This window comes from Carassius auratus, chromosome 47 (assembly GCF_003368295.1).
Source record: "Carassius auratus strain Wakin chromosome 47, ASM336829v1, whole genome shotgun sequence".
Classification (NCBI taxonomy): domain Eukaryota; kingdom Metazoa; phylum Chordata; class Actinopteri; order Cypriniformes; family Cyprinidae; genus Carassius; species Carassius auratus.
The window spans coordinates 3117631-3135251 of NC_039289.1; the positions used below are offsets into that span (position 1 = coordinate 3117631).

Sequence of the window (17621 nt, forward strand, 5' to 3'; positions counted from 1 at the left end):
CAAGACATCGAAGACTGCAGGTCTCCACAGAAACAGAATAGCGGTCTGTTTTTAGACCAACAGTCCAATGGCACTGGACTTTATAGTGGAGAGTCTATTGATCCGTCTTTCTGTGTGGTCTCAGACAAAAAATAATGTGTCTGGATTCTTTAAGCAAGGAGTTGACGGAGCGCTAGCTAAACACAATCCATTAAAACCCCAAACACCACAGAAACACCTGAAGCCTGTGAAGATGCACTTTACTTCATCTAGAAGAGAATACAACTAATTAAAGCCAACAGGAAACAACATTCGCCTTACCAATTTACTTCCGTAATGAAGTTTTTCTGAGTAAAAACACTACTCTGAAATGTATTCAAAATAAATATAATTATAACAAGACATTTTTGTAAAGCCAACAGGAAACAACATTTGCATTTCAAATAAATAAATAAATAAATAAATAAATAAATATTTGCTTTATAGTATGCCTATTTAAAGTCAACACACATCACATTCACAATAATTTAAGAATGAAGCATTTCTAAGTAAAAGCAATACTCAAATAAATAAATACATATTATTATATTATAATTTTATAATAGATCATATATTTTAAATTAAATTCAGCAGCAAATAGCACTTGCATTCCTATTTTACTTACAAAAATAAATAAATAACAGTTTTCAGACATTTTAAAATAACTGTTTTCTTCTCGTTTTAAAGCAGAAACCATAATAAAGTCTTATTTAATCCTGATTGATCTTTTTTTCTTTTTTCTTTTTTTTGCATTGTCAAAAGTCTGCCCCGAATCAAACAGGTTAGGATACATTCAAATGCAATATAACAGACATCAAAAAAAAGTCCTAGACCTTTTGACCCTATTAATCCCAGGCAAAGTGTATCCCACATACGCTCTAAAGTCACACTACGATCACGCTGGTCGCTCGTAGACGTCATACCTCATTGCCTGGCTCATATTGGGCTCCAAAGGCCCCTTAGGAGCCTGTATATTTGCCTTGCTGAAAACTTAATTGAGAGCGGGTGAAGGTGTCTGCTGTGAAAATCTCATAGGGTGGCATGGACTAAGTGGGATTCGGTCCTCTCTGTCATTAGTACCAGAGTCCCACTGAACTCCCTCCCTGTCCATTAAAGGATGCAATATCCAGCATGTGGGCCGGATTAATGGCTGCAGTTTTTAGTTGTGCTCTGGTAACAATATGAGACTATGAGAATGGAAACTCGTAAAAGTTGCTTGATTCAGAGGACTGGGATTCCTCGAACCTCGGAACTGGGAAAATGTAAAACAATAAAGCAGGACTGTGGATGTATATTCCAGTACTGTATCATACAAAATACTCATTATCCCAATATTTCTACTAAATATAACCCAAAACATCATCAGATTGAAAGCAGACGAAGATAATCCAATCAAACAAAGGACACAAAAATACATACTTTGTCATTTACTAATTGAGAAAAATATATCCAGTGTTGTATATCTGTCAGTGGCAAAAGTATGTGAATCTTTGCTTTCAGTATCTACTGTAGTTTGACCTGCTTTTGCAGCAATAACGGCAGCTAAATGTTTATTGTAACTGCTGATCATTCCTGCACGATTTCTTGTAGGAATTGAAACCCATTCCTCAGTACAGAAACACTTCAGCTCTGTGATGTTGGTGGGTTTCCTCCTTATGAACTGCTTGCTTCAGGTCCTTCCGCAACATTTCAATTGGATTAAAGTCCGGACTTTGACTCAGCCATTCCAAAACATTAACTTTGTTCTTCTTTAACCATTCTTTGGTAGAACGACTTGTGTGCTTGGGGTCATTGTCTTGCTACATGAACCACATTCTACTGAGATTCAGTTATCAGACAGATGTCCTGACATTTCCCTCTAAAATCTTCTGGTGTAATTCAGAATTCATTGTTCAATCAATATGATGGCAAGTCGTCCTGTTTCCCAGATGGTAAAAAGGTTCTTATGCTGGAACGCAGTGTTTTTCTTTGTCCAAACATAACACTTCTCATTTAAACTAAAAATTTCCATTTTGGTCTCATCTATCGATTAAACCTTTCTCCAATAGTCCTCTGTTTTGTCCACATGATCTTTATCTAACTGCAGATAGGCAGCAATGCTCACTTTGGAGAGCAGTGGCTTTCTCCTCGCAACTCTGTTATACACATTATTGTGGTTCAGTGTTATCCTGATGGTGGACTCATGAACATTAACATCAGCCAATGTGAGAAGGCCTTTAGTTGCCTAGGACGGGTTAACATGGGTAGGGTAACATTGGTCTTGAATTTCCTCCATTTTGTCTGACTGTAGATTTGTGCAGTCCAAACTCTTAAGAGATGGTTTTGTAACCTATTCCAGCCCGGTAAGCAACAACAGCCCTTTTTCTTAGGTCCTCAGAGATCTCCTTTGTCTGTGCCACGATTCACTTCCACAATCACGAACAGACTTTGAAAACAGGGCACGCACTGACACACGATAGTCCTTCCACTGTTTGAAAACACCTCTAAACAGATGGACTCTAACTTCACCTTCAATTGAACTGCTAGCCCTGGAGATTCACATACTTTTGCCATTCACAGATGCGTAATATTATGTAATTTTCTTGATTAAATAAATGGGAAAAAAATATAAAATCTCATCTCATTTGTTTGATTTGGTTCTCTTTGTCAACTTTCAGGACTTGAGTGAAAACCTGATGATCTTTTGAGTTATATTTATACAGAAATATAGAAAATTATAAATGACATTTCTTTATCCATCTAATCTAATTATATAGCCATCTTCATCTATCTACCGGTCATCCTAGTTCTATATCTATGATGTTTTATCCATCTACCTATCCATCCATCCCTTATTCCATACCCATCTAGTTCTCCATCCATCCATACATATCCATATAGGTATCCATCCATCCATTATCTCTCAGTCTACAAGACCATAAACATTCAGATTTCAAATAACTTTATTATAAAACATGCCTCTTATTACTTATTGCTTTGATCTTCAATTATAAACTGTATATTTATGGATAATATCTTAATAAATCCAAAACAATAGGGAATAAAACAGGCATGTGAAAATTACACGTATGGAGCAGTCAGATAAGCAGAAATGTCTCTTTACACAGAGCCATCTCTCTTATTAAAACCATTCCTTCATTTTAAAATGACTGTAATTCAGTCTCCACACCTTTGGCGAGTTGGGTTTTATAAGGTATTCATCAGCGGATCATTTATGAGGCGTAATCGAAGGCCCGAACAGCTCTTGGAGAGTGATTGCGCACCTTGTAAAATATATTTTAATGACAAGGCTCTCAGCGCTGTGGGAATAATGTGGACAAAACCACAATTCATTCTCTTAAAAAGCTCCCTTGTGGTGCCACAGTATACTGGCGATGTCTCAAAAAAAAACTGAACGGCTCGATTTCGCTCCCTGCTGACCAGTTCCACAGAGATCTAAACCAGTGTTACAGTGCATTTGTGGAAAAATTCAGGTAAAAACTAATGTGAATGAAAACTTTAATCAATCTCTTTTCAAACACTGTTTGTGCTCCAACTATTAATCACAATCCACAAACTTGGCTGCAGAAAGTTCTGGCACCTTTCCATGTTGGTGCTATTAGGGAGAAATCACTGAATTCTCAGGTCAAGAACCATCCATTATGGATAGGATGGGATGGGTTTGATAATTCATCAAGACCTGTGGTAATTTTTCTTATTTTATAGCTTTTTTATGGCTCTGACAACTACAATAACAAATGTACGAGATCATCAATAATAAATGTACAAGATAAACATCCTCACCACACTGTAGATCTGAGGTTTGCGTCGTTTGGCTAAGTCAATGATGTTAACCCCATTGTAGTAGAGGTTCTCCATACATCCGTGGAAGTTTTTCCGCAGGAATGTGCCTGGTTTTCCGGGAAGAGGGATTCCTCCAAAGCTGAGCTTTGTGAAATGAATGGGAAAACAACAGCAATGGAGAGGTTTTACAACATAGCGGGAAATATGTCCAATCATTGGCCAAGTGATTTAGCGCTTCAGGTTTTATGCTCTTAACTAATCAAAATTAATAATAATAATAATAATAATGCATTTTATTTATCATTCGCTTTTCTTAACCCAAAGCGCTACAACTGTGAGCATGGGTAACAACAACAAGCATGGGTTTTTTAACCCATAACGCAACAAGGATAATAAAATAACAGTAATAAACACACGATAATAAAAAAAAACTGTATAAACATACTCAATTACAGTAAGCAACTTTAAAATTATAAGTCTTTAAAGATTTCTTAAAGAAATCCAAAGCTTAAGAATCTCTAATTCCGGCTGGTAGAGCATTCCACAATCGTAGAGCTGAGACAGAGAAAGCTCTACATAGTTTTTAATTTATATGCATGCTGCAAAGAGCGAATGGGAGTATAAGGAGCAGCTAAACTAGATATATAGGCAGTGGCAGTCCAAGAAATAACTTTATAAGTTAAGATCAGAATTTTTAAATCAATTCGCGATTGAATAGGAAGCCAATGCAAGTTATGCAGTATCAGAGTAATATGTTGACAGGCAGTTGTATACATTAGTACCTGAGCAGCTGAATTCTGTACTGAGGTAGATCTGAGTGTTATCTGCAAAAAATGAAACTCTAAACAAAAATTACAAATGATCTGACTCAGAGGCAACATATACATACCAAATAGGATTGGCCCAAGTACAGACCCCTGCGGAACATCCTGCTGTACTAATGTTGGTTCAGATTGACATTTACCCAAACAAATAAATTGAAAGCAATTTGTAAAATAAGATTTAAACCATTCAAGTGCAATACCAGAGATGCCGGACCATGTATGCAATCTTTCAAGAAAGACTGCATGAGATATTGTGTCGAAAGCAGCAGTAATATCTAACAGGAGTAAAATACTACAAGCCCCAATGTCAGCAGAAATGAAAAGATTGTTCATAACCTGGACTAGAGTAGTCACAGTGCTATGACCTGATCTAAATCCGGATTGAAAGAGTTCTAAGATATTGTTAATGGACAGGTATTGTTGTAATTGGACGGCAACAACTCGTTCAAGAACCTTAGCTAAAAATGGAAGATGGGCAATAGGCCTGTAGCTTGACAAATCCTCCAAATTAGAACCAGTCTTTTTAAAAACTGGTGTACTTCCAGTAGATAGAGAGTTGTCAATTATTGCAGTAATAGAGGGACCACTCAATACCTCAATAGGCATAGGATCAAGAAGGCAAGTAGATAGATTCATAGGCCTGACCAGTTTCAAAATGTCCTCTGAACCAACAATTTGCACTTCATTTAAATATAAAATTATGTTATTTTTACAAATAGTAATTCGCTTCAATGCACTTCAAAGTTTAGCTTAAACAATGTTTGTGTACTTAATAAATTATTATTATATTTAACATGCATTTTACTTGCATATTTCATAAAATGTACTTCAAAACGCAACACAGAAATAATATAAGCAACATAAATAGACAATTTAAATACAATTAAGTTAAAAAAGAGCAAAATAACACAACTGACTGAACTGTTAATTATATTAATTGAATTAATAATAAATATTACATGTATTCAAGATCCATTAAAGTACTAAATATTAAATAAATTTAAATTAATACATTAAATATATCCTATTTATTATAAATTGATTCAAGGTAATATTTCATTGGATAAAAATCTGTAGTCTAGGATGATTCATTAAATTATTTTATTTTGATTTATTAAATATTTTTCTTCCGGAAAACACTGTAAATTTAAAGCTGCAAATATCTGCTCAACGTGAGTTGTGCTCAAATGTAACAAGCCATGAAATGTGGGCTCTTTAATAAAAACTACTGTTAAAGATCTCTATATGCATCTGCTAATAGACTGTAAAAAATGAAAGTAACCAAAAACATTCTCACCTCATAATCAACTTCCAGTGAATCATCCAGCCCAGCCGTCCTCACGTGTTTGGTTAGTCTGTCCACAGTGAAGTTGATCTGTTTGTTAAATCGCTCGATCAGGACGGAGTGCCAGTGCTGGTCATCCAGAAGACTACCCAGAAACACAGAGAGATGGCCACTGCTAGGATGCATCTTGACATCGTCTTGAGAGAAAAAGAGAGAAAGAAATATACACATTTATATACTACTTTGCTTTAATTTTATTTTTGTTTCATTTACAGTAATTTCAGCACTTCAACTCACTATTTATTTCACATTTTTGGTTTTAAGTTTTAATTTGCACCTGTATAAGTTAAACAAAATGTACAAATGTGCATAAAAGTCAAATCCCATTTATATTATGCTAGCACATTAAACAAAAATGTAAATGTTGTCGGAAGCAAACTTTTTATCAGTTGCTAATTTTATTTGCATCTTTATAACGGGCAACCTTAGAAAGAAGATTATCAAACGCTCTCGTTTTCTGTGCATATTCTCAAAACAAGCCATAAATAGCTTAGGAAAGGTATGCGATGTGCCGTCTCCTCTGTTTGATCATTCTTAACTTCCTGGAAAGAAACCTGCTGTATTGATGATGAAAGAACAGAAAGAAGAGCGTATCTTGACAAAGTGAGAGAAGCCTGTCAGGAACATGTTCAGCTCATATTTCACCACAAAATCAAGGAAAGATGTATGAAATTCTATTTTGCATAAAGAAAAGTAAGCTTATTTTTAGCACCATTAATATTTGTTGCATCAATTGCGTAACAATTAACCAAATGTTTCTCCAAAAGTGACAGTGAATTAATGTATCAAAATATTCCAAATTTTCTTTAAGTAATATAATCATTTTCCAGTGTTGGAGAGAAATGTAAAGCAGACACATTATAGTAAGATTTTTCCCAAGAAGGAGGCAACATACGACGTCTGAAATTAGCTTTGAGAGCTCTTCGAGGCTTTCAGATAGAGGGCGAAGGCAAATGTAAATGAAAACAGCATCAATACAATCTTGGCTCGGTATACTTAGCAATCAGAGCTCGTTGTCACTCTTGGCGTAACGCACAACTTACTCCATTTGACTGCTGGTGCTAATTGAAATCGAGGCTCGGAAAGTGCTGGAACCCTACATTAGACCGTTCTTTGTGACAGCTCGATACACTTAAATGTGATTACGGCACAGATTTGGCCTCTTAATCAAATCTTTGTTTCACAACTGCCTCTCATGTGATTACAGTAAGATGCCACGATAATGTCTATGAACACTTCCTATTGCTGCAGTGATAGAAGAGCTCTACAAAACCCAAAGATGTGGAATAACCTAAAGAGTTTGAGTCTCTCCAAAATAGGTGTTTTGTGGATTCAATTTTTACAAATATATTAGATTTAGGCAAAATTATTTGCAAAAGTGAGAATGCAATACACTGTGTTACAAATATCTGCCATGATTCTGAACATGCAAATGTATCAAATCAAGATTTTTCAAAGCATATGTGGCCACAATCTTGCACGGAGTACGTTTCAGGCCTTTGGATTTGAGTTTAAAAGTCTATACTCACCCAGGTTGATATGCAGGGCCAGTCTGCCCTTATGCAGCTCTAGGGTGATGTAATCACCTCTTTGTCCCTCTCCATGCACAAGGACCCCATCCCCGCGCTGGCTCTTAAACCGTAGAGAGATGACGTCTTTCACAGTGCTGGTGGACTTCTGATTAAACCGGTACAGCAAAGAGCTCCTGCCGTTGAAATCTGCAACATCCGACTCTAGAAAGTGGAAGGGAAAAAAAAGAATCCACTTTGGTCATAAATATTAAACAAGAAAAACATCTACTTATTGTTAAAAACTTTCATATCTTGTACAATTTTCCAGTAAATGTATTTCTAAAATAAAGTGTTTGTTTTCACCATCTTTATAACTCACACAAAAAAGCAAAAACAAAGCCAAACAAAACACAACACAACAAAAAAGAGAAAAGCAAAACATAACATGACAAAAAGAATCCAAACAACGACAAAACCCCACAAAGCACAACAAAAAGCAAAAATAAAACAAAGCAAAAACAAAACCCCCACAACTAAACAAGAAACAAAATAGCCACAAAAAAAACAACAACACAAAGGCAAAGAAAAACAAAAACAAACAAACAAAAAACTAATAAAATAAAATAAAATCTAAATAAAGTACAACAATATAATACAGCAAAATGCAAATCATAAAAAACACAACAACAACAACCCAATAAAAAATAAAATAAGATAAAATAAAATACAGTTCTACAGCTCTGGTAAAGCAATATTGAAATACTAAATTGTTAACATTATTATTATTACTATTAACATCTTTCATTAAGAAAACATACTATTTTTCTAACTGAATATTTTATTTTACCAAGAACTATTGTATGCCAAATCGAAACTAAATGTGCTTGTCGTTTTAAAGTTTCCTAAATGTCACCTAAGGAAGATGGATTATAAACTCATTTGTTAGGTGCAAGACCATTTACAACGAGACAAAAGAAGAACTGCAATGATACAGAAACAGTTAGGCTCAGATTATTTTATCTTTGGCCAGAATTTCAAGAAATATGAAGCCTGTTTCGAAGCAACCCTTCAGAGCTAATTCTACCCTAGGCAGTAAAAAGCAGAAATGTGGATTTTGACCCAGGTTTAGAGTTCAGACATTACGTTTTTGCTCTTTTTCTCCATCTCCTCGCTAGGTGCTGGAGTGAGAGAGACTGAAGCTAACTAGCCTTGACAAGCAAAGCCTAGCAAAGAGCTCTGAGCCATCTGCTGAATATAGAACTAACACAGAGGGTCCAGGAACATCAGCAAGCGCAATGAGACTGAGTTAGATAAAAGTGGGGAGATCAGACGAGAATGTGTTTGGTTTTCGTATTTTGTTGCTGTCTTGATGGAAGTGCAATGCGTGTCAAGATGTAGCCATAAAGAAATGTATCTTTATCTCAAAGTCTTTCAATGTAAGAGGCACAACAACAATCACCAAAAAACATAGAAGTTGCATAAACGGAGACCTTGAGAACTGAAAGGATAGAAAGAAGAGAATTTGAAAATACTGCCAGGTTTAAACTAATGCATATTGTATGCTTCCTGAGGGGAAAGAACAAAAACAATGAAGTTCAAACTCGTGCATCTGAACTCAGCCAGACGGCTCGCTAAACACAACACACGGTGGATTCACATCCCGATTGAATAATTTATTATTTAGGATTGTAGATGGTAAAATAAACGTATATTCTCTCTGTATATCTTACTACTGGCATGAAATCTGGGCCCACAGAGATGAGAATAAAGACTAAATTGACGGCAAAGTCATTCAACGCTGGCACCATTTTTCTGAATCCAAATTATTTTATATTTTGATAATGGGTTTCATGATCTAATCACGTTCATTAAAACAATTTGTGAACTGAAATAATGCTGAAATAAAATATAAATATAAGATGAATATAGATTTTCCTGACTATATCTTATTTCACTTATTTCATTTTTTTTTTTTTTTGTTACAAAATTCTGTGAATTTTCCCAATTGCTTAAGACATACACAAAGTTGCCCACAAGCTCAGAGTTAGACCTCAGTTTATCTGTGGGTCTTTTGGTGGCATCAACAAAGCAGTGCTCCAATGTGAATTAATGACTGTACAAGGATACACACACACACACACACACACACGTATGCTTTTGCTACACACTTCCCATTTCAGACACAAACAGTTTACACCACGAAACCACGGCCTTAAATTACAGTTAGTAGCAAAAGCGCTTGACAGATTTAAAACTAATTGACTTGAAGAGCGTTTCAGCAGTGCATGAATAAGGCCAAAACACCACAGAGGATATCCAGTTTATCCCACAGAAGACAGATATCAATGTAGGGAAACCATGCGCTATCCTTTACATGTGCATTTACTTCCTGTCTCTCTCTTTATTACGTCTCAGACAGGTCTGAATTCATTTTACCTCCATTTGATGCGACATTTTCTGTTTTTCCCCTTTAATATTTGTCCTCTGTAATTCAGGTTAGCAGACATTTTCATATGCCATTTGTGCTAACATTGAACACCGCAGTGTGAAGCCATTGTATGTTCAGCGCATATTAGCGCAAGGCTAATTGAATGTAATTATCAAGCACTAATTCACTGCCTTTGGAATGCAAGCTGCACCAATGCTAATGCTAACCTGCCAGTGGTCTGACTTTGACAAAGCTCTAGCGTCTCCGTTATCAAACCCTATTACTGAAATACTGTGTGGTCAGCACTCACTTATCATGTTTGATCAACACAGTAAACCGAGTTGCCCCCAGCGGTGTCACATTTCGCCCTATCTCACGGAATTAACGCTTAGAGAATAAACATGGCGGTGATAGGTCGCCGAGTCAAGCTTTGAATTGACAATCAGTGCTGCTAGTGCGCAGACTACAAATACAAAGCACCTGAGGAGAGACAGAGAGAAAGGAACAATGAGAGATTAGGGGAAGAAAAAAAAGAGAGAAAACGAGCACTTGCAAGGCTACGTTATAAATATTTCAAGCGCAAGGCATGTGGCTCTGGCAACCCTTGAAGCAACCGATTGATTGTTACTCTACACTTTGATACCCAGGAAAGGCAGGTCTAAACCAACTCAACCAGACTGCAGTAAAACAACATGACAGTGAACTAGCTACAGCTACAAACGAACTAGCTGAACTTTTGAAGCAACAGCTCCCAAATCCTTAAGATTTGAAAATCTACACGTCCTGCACTGGAAATATTTAGCCACACTCATTTAGCTGGTTGGCTTGTACAATAAAATTAAAGCAGAAATACCCTGGTTTTCCAAATTGCTACGTAACTGAATATGAGCTTGCAGTTTGTAAACACTGATATATTTAGATTTTTTTAGCATTGTATATTGTTGGCAGGTTTGTTAGTCAGCATATGCTGATAGATGCAGTTACTGTACATCATTCTATTCACAATAAAATTAATACGATGGATTTAGAAAATAGATATCAAATATCCATTTTAATACAGCTTTCATTGTGAATGCATAAAGTACCAATTACACACCAAATGTACATTCAGTACTCACTGTATGCACAGCCGTAGACCTCCACTCTGAGCCCCATCCATCCCCCGGGACTCCAGTCCACTGGCAAGAACCGCAGAAATCGTGTTCTTATGGAGTGTGAGAGCTTGTGGTGAACAATCCCATCTGAATTTGTATTTCCACTGAAAGTCTACAGGAGGAATTAAATGTTAGCTTGCACAACAGTAACTTTCCAAGATCTGACCTTAGTATGTATGTGCACTTCATGTGTTAATGAGTCAATACATTGTCAAACGAGTTTTTTCTGCTGGATGGAAGGCCTTTGTAGAGATGCAGCCACATTTCCTGCTATTTGGCGAATTTTCATGAACGAAAAAATACTCATTTCAAAAGGGAATTTATGAGATGCGGGATTTTGCATGAGGGGTTAAAGTCAATCACCCCAAATTTTTTGCTAATGTGACCATATCCGAATGTGTCCGAAAGCTCTCTCGCATCTATTAACATCTTGTGAGTGAGGTTTTTATGAACTTTGCAATATTTCCAGGTTTATTTAGTGTCTAAGGTACAGGTGTTAGCTCTGTACATTGTTAGCACCCCTGTGTTAAGTTCTGGCTTGATAGCATGTACTTGCAGACAATTACTTCATCATTCTGTGTCTTCATTGGCTGCTAATGAAGGTCACTTACAGAAGTCGAAAAACTGACATTAAAGTTACAGGGAATGTTAACGGTTAGCTTTCTGCAGGTACTTTAGCCTGCATAGTCTGAATTAGCATATAGTTTTACCTCAAAGAAACTCTTCCAAAGTCAGAGAGTTTATTATCTATACATAGAGCTGAACCTTTTGCCAAGCTGCATTTACCAAAGATTTAAAAAAACGAACTCAAAACGTTAGCGGGGCGCTGCTGGCAACGTTAGTTTCTTTAAGCTGCGCTCAAAGCGCTGCTGCTAATCTAAACCTCCAGTTTTAGAATAGCTGGGGGTCTTACCTCCAGCTGTAGAGCCTACCAGAAAAATGGCATGGCCAGGAGGCACATACTGCTCTTCAAAAATGTTCCACGTCTTTTAATCTTCTACTCATTAAAATGTTTCATACCTTCAAAGACTTCCATTAAACTCTGTTCTCAAACTAATCAGCACCTTTTTATCCTCCTACTGGTTGGAAGATAAAAGAACCAAACATTAAACCATCATCAAACAATTTTTTTTAAATAAAAATAAAGTTGTAATGAGATGAATTAGCGTATATGTATACACCACCTCCACCTCCTCCAGCGGCTCTCTATGTTTGTTTAGTTTCGATGATTACATTAGCAGGAATCCAAGCTTTCATAATGAGTGACGACGGGGATGGCAAGTAAGATCTCGGTAATATTTGGCCCAAGATCTCTTCGAGCCAGGATAAATAAGAACGCCGGGGAATGATGGTGCTTTGAAATGACTAGTATTGATTCAGAAGAGGGGGGTGAAGCCCATTTGTTTGCCTGTAAGTGTGGAGGCAATGCAACTGCTGTCTCTTGTGGCGCAAGGGCCATGCCAATCGATTCCAAAGTTGTCAAAATACAACCATCAAAAAAAAGAAAACGTAATTCAAGTTGGGTAGACAAGGATTTCAGTTGCACTGCCAGTGACGAATGAGGTCAGGAGACCATGAAATAAGTTTTAGCAGGGATATAAAGCCACGTCACTCAAGATAGAGGGTTTATTTAATCTTAGTTTAGGCGATTAAGTGAAATTCAAGTCGGTAATTAAAGTTTGAACATTTTGTGGGTGGCTGGTTTTCGATGGTAAGTGTGTGCCGACAGTTTATGGGAGGATGCATTAATTTATTCTAGTAAATTATTATGATTTAGTTAAAGACACAAATGCTTAATGATTATGGGTGTGCATGCATTTTATTCCAGTCATAAAAGCCCCCCGATACACACTATCCGGAAAGCTTTTACAGTACTTATTGCAAAGCACTAATGCATTATAAATATAATAAAGGATGGATTATTTATAACAGTACTTGGAAAACTTACCCCTATGCTGTCCTCTTGTCTGAACTGCTTCCAAGCTCTTCCTGTATCACTGCAAAGCAGCATGTAACTCGTAACCCAATCAGGGCTCCCGAAACGCCCCTGGGTCGCCACAGCTGTGACCTCGACCCGTTCCCGCAGATCCACCTGTAGCCATCGTTGCCTGTCTGTTCGTTCTGGAGCCCAGCCGCCACCTCCTAACACAAGAACAGAAAAGGGTGAAGTCCAGGTACAAGCAACAAAGAGATACAACATCAATAATTTAAGCTCTCAACCTGTGTTGAGTTTGCCAGGCTACAAGCAAATTAAGTTTTGTAACATTAGCAAAATTTTGCAGGCAAAAAGGTAATGATGAAGCATCGCTCACAAAGAAGTCACTTTCAAATCAGTTAACTCTGCATGCTTAATGTGAAAAATATCGACAAACTTGAACATGTTTTGATTGAAAAGTCTGGATATTGCTCACAAAAAAATCACTGTACAATGGTAATTGTGACCGCACTTTGCAAGTGCACTAAAATAAACTAAATATTTATTTTACTACACAAAAAAGGTAAATGATGGCTTTTGAACATGATTTATATATGATAAACCACACCATGAACACAGGAAGAGGAAATTATGTGATAACTGAATTACCAAAGTATCTTGAGAAAAAGAAACCTAACATATTTTATTCGTGCACCAGCTCACTGCAACAAAGCAATGCAACATTCTATCAAGCTACTGTATGATGCTATTTATAAGAAAATCTTGCATGCTAATGATAAAACAACTATTTTGGAAACAGACAGTTATGCTAGTGAAAAATGCTAAATTGTTAGCATTGTTACTTTGGGCTAGCTTATGCACAATACTGTAGTTGATTAAGACACATTCCTCCATTAACAAAAGATAAACCTTTAACTAAAGGCAGAAAAGGTATTTGAAACACCAGCAAAGCCTCATCTTCAGACAAGCCTGCCAAGTGAGCTTCTTTTAAGCCTGTCTGTTCACACTAATATTGGCACTGTATCTATTAAAAAGCTGAGCAAATAGACAGCAAACCCAGTGCTAGTCGTAGCACAAGGATCTGCTCTACAAACAAAATCAGACTGAGCCAAAGAGGTGAATGTCACATTGGTGCCCCTGTAGCTGTCAGGCAGTAATTCAATGATTGGTCTGCTTTTAACCTGTAAGTCAATTGAATTTCAGTAATGTTTGCTGATACTCTATCAAAAGTCAAACTGGGTATTTATCCATGCTGTGCCATATCAAATGACAGAATTGTACTTTTTAATGCACTGGATTACTGAACGGACTCCAGCATGAGCTAGTAAAATGTATCAGTATCAGTGCCATAAGTTACATCAAAATTACCAAAGTATTAGCATCAGATCCCATCACTGTACAGTTTAGCTAATGAATAGGGATGTAACGATTCACACCGAGCCGGTTGAAAATCAGTAAAAATATGTGACGATTCAAGTTGCATGAGATGTTAAACGAATCACGATTCAACTGGGGGTGATGGTTTATGTGAATGTATCTCTGAAGGGAACTTTTCATCTTGCCTCAGTATTTTGCATATGAAAGTATGCAGTCCATCTGCTGTTTTTGTTTCATTCAGATGTTTTATGTGGTATAATCTTACAAAGCAAAGTAAGATAATTATAGAAATTATAGAATTATAGAAAATTATACAATCTTATAAAACAAAAACCGCTTATGCTGCATACATATACAGCATCTTTATTTGTATTGTGATTATAATGTAGTGGTTGCCTCTTATTTTAAATGGAAAGAGCACAGGGAAAGCCTTAGTTTGTTTACATCAAGGTATTTCTTTTATATTTATTATTTATTTATTTGACTTGGGATTTGTTTTAAAATCGAGAATTAAAAGTGTTGTTATTTGGCATATTTAAATTTCACAAAGAAACGTGCAGCATTTTGCTTGAGCAATAATAAAAGAACACCGTTTGATTTAAAATAAATAATTTAAAAAATTTGATTACAAAATTTACTTAAATCTCATTTGGTATTTTTTTTTTTTTTTGAAAAAGTCGTATCGTGAAATCAGTATTGTGAATCATATCGCATCGTGTGTTGAGTGAGTCGTAACATCTATACTAATGAAAGTAATTCAATTAATGTTGATAAAGTATTTTCAACATTTTATACTGGGATTACTCACCATCTCTTCTGTTGAGCTTGGCAAAATATGGCGACTGACTGTCAGAGGAAGATGAGGAGCTCTGGAATGATGTGGGAGGAAGAGCAGAAACCAGTGGCCCATTGCAGTGATCTAGAACAGCAGGAAAAACAAATTAGCTAATCAGAATTGACATTCAAGTTTAGTTATTCTGGTTTAGAATGCCCACTATTCATAAACCAGTCAGCTCCCAATGGATGATGGATCAAGTCCTCTCCCTTATACTTTCCCCATTTCCCCCTTTACCCCTACAGACATAAAATGGCTTGCACAGTAAATGTTGCTAAATTAGTTACTGTGAGACTTTCGTCATCCACTCCTCAAGTTAACGTGCTAAACCAGAGAAAGGAAATGAGCAGAAAGGAGAGAGAGACAGCTGACAACAGCACTCATCTCAATGTTTGAGAAATCCACACTGATTTCTCATCTAATTAACCTTTCAAACACTTTCTAAATGAGCATGACGACAAATAGCTTCACTCACAGAATTGCAAATGTATTCCAGACCAGGCAAAAAGATGAGACGGAGATGAGAGGGAGAAAAGGAGAGACAAAGAGATGGGTAAGGTTGTAGGAAGGATAGAGGCCGGCAGCTAGATGTGGCCACATCTCCTCTCTTACAAAGGATTTGAGAGACATCAGAGATACCTGAGCCTAAATGAAATGTCCTCTGCTGGTTCAAGGGTATATTTACTCTGGGAAAAATCCCTAATAAACAGGCAACCTCCGAAACAGTTTTCCTCCAGATGAAGCCATTTAAAAACCCGCCCCATGATGCATTTTTCAACAGGGAGACTATCTCTCTATCTTTTCCTCTGCAAGTGCTTAAGTGGGCAAATTGAGTAAGTGATGTTTCTGAAACTCATAAATATGAATGATGGGAATGACTGACACGGGCTTCCGCTTCTGCTCGCGGTGACGGTCGTGTGGAGGTAATCGGCAGCATTGCCTCCACCAGTGGAAAGGGACCGGATTAAATTTTTCCTTGAGCAGACTGGATGTGAAAATGACCTTGTGGCTGATGGCACAAGAGATGGGAATCAATACAGCACGACCATAAACCAGCAGCTTAATTTCTTGAGGGCACTTGCATTTGAGGAAAAACTCTGATGGAGTGCTTAATGAACAGGAATGTGTACAACTCTATTGACGGGGTGGAAAAAGCCGTGAACATTTGAAAACACTACAGGATCCTACTCTGGTCAATGTTGCAGCAAACTTAGGTATGTTCTTAACTTCCTGTCGGATGCCAGATTGTCATTTAAAAAAAGTTTTTCCTTGTACAACCTTGTGATATACCATCCCCTTTTAATTGCTTTTATGAAACCACAAATTTGATTGTCAAAGGCATAGTTCACCCAAAATCTAAATTACCCCATTAGATACTCACCCTCAAGCCATCCTAGGTGTATATGACTTTCTTTTTTCAGACATATACAATCAGAGATACATTAAAAAAAAAATGTCCTGGCTCTTCCAAGTTTTATAATGGCAGTAAATGGCTGTTGAGAATTTGAAGTCCAATAAATTGCATCCATCCATCATAAAAAGCTTGAAAGAGACCGGACATTTTTAAATATATCTCTGATTGTATTCATCTGAAAGAAGGATGGCTTGAGGGTGAGTAAATCATGGGGGAAGTTTCATTTTTTGGTGAACTATCCCTTTTATCTTGTCTATTGTGGCAACTTATGGTTGCATGACAGAGTACCACTTTCGCTGCCCCTTGCTTTTTCTACATTTTTGCAAGGCACAGTGCCATTTGAATCCAATCGATCCACAGCCTTCCCTTATGTAAACGCAAAAGTGCACTTACTCTGTGGGTATCCACAAATCCTATTCGGCAACTGGAATATTTTGACCTTTAGGTCTTCATTTGGCTGAAGAGGTCGAGGTTAAAAATCACTGCAGTTGCGCAATGAAATTTATGGATACCTGGAGAGGTTTTCAGAGAACAATGTGTATCCATTAGTTCCAAAGCGCACTGTGCATCACAGTGATGTAGGAGGAGGAAGGGTCTACCAAAGTGATGCTTCATCAGGCAACAAAAGTTGCTGCAACATACACAGCATTGAGTGTCCTTTATCTTGGGTTGGAAATGCAGAATTTTCCTACAATAAATCAATGAATACATAAGACACTACAATGGAAAGACAGGAACCAAGATCTTTCATATGATCTCAAGATCTCATTAAGATCTCCTTACCCTAACCCTAACCCTAAACCTAACACCATTCAATGTTTTGAGCATGTATGCTAACCACTAGGCCATGGCCGCAAGTTTTCACAGAATACTTTTAAAGCCCATATGATGAGTAGTTTCATATCACCTACTTTTTATGCTTCTGAAGTTCCCCAGAGGTGGGAAACATTGCAAACAGACCTTCCAAACTGAGAAAATCTTGAGGTCATATTGAGA

At 36.9% G+C, this 17621-nt stretch overlaps 1 protein-coding gene across 1 annotated transcript in view; it reads right to left on the minus strand.

Moving 5' to 3' along the window:
- The window catches only part of cntnap5b (contactin associated protein family member 5b), an 85290-nt gene that overhangs the window by 37154 nt on the left and 30515 nt on the right, over positions 1-17621 (minus strand). The window contains exons 2-7 of the mRNA XM_026235738.1: positions 15185-15295; positions 13012-13205; positions 11028-11175; positions 7500-7703; positions 5923-6107; positions 3802-3945 (exon numbers count right to left, since the gene is read on the minus strand). Coding sequence (XP_026091523.1) covers positions 3802-3945; positions 5923-6107; positions 7500-7703; positions 11028-11175; positions 13012-13205; positions 15185-15295 — 986 coding nt within the window. The remainder of the gene's footprint in view (positions 1-3801; positions 3946-5922; positions 6108-7499; positions 7704-11027; positions 11176-13011; positions 13206-15184; positions 15296-17621) is intronic.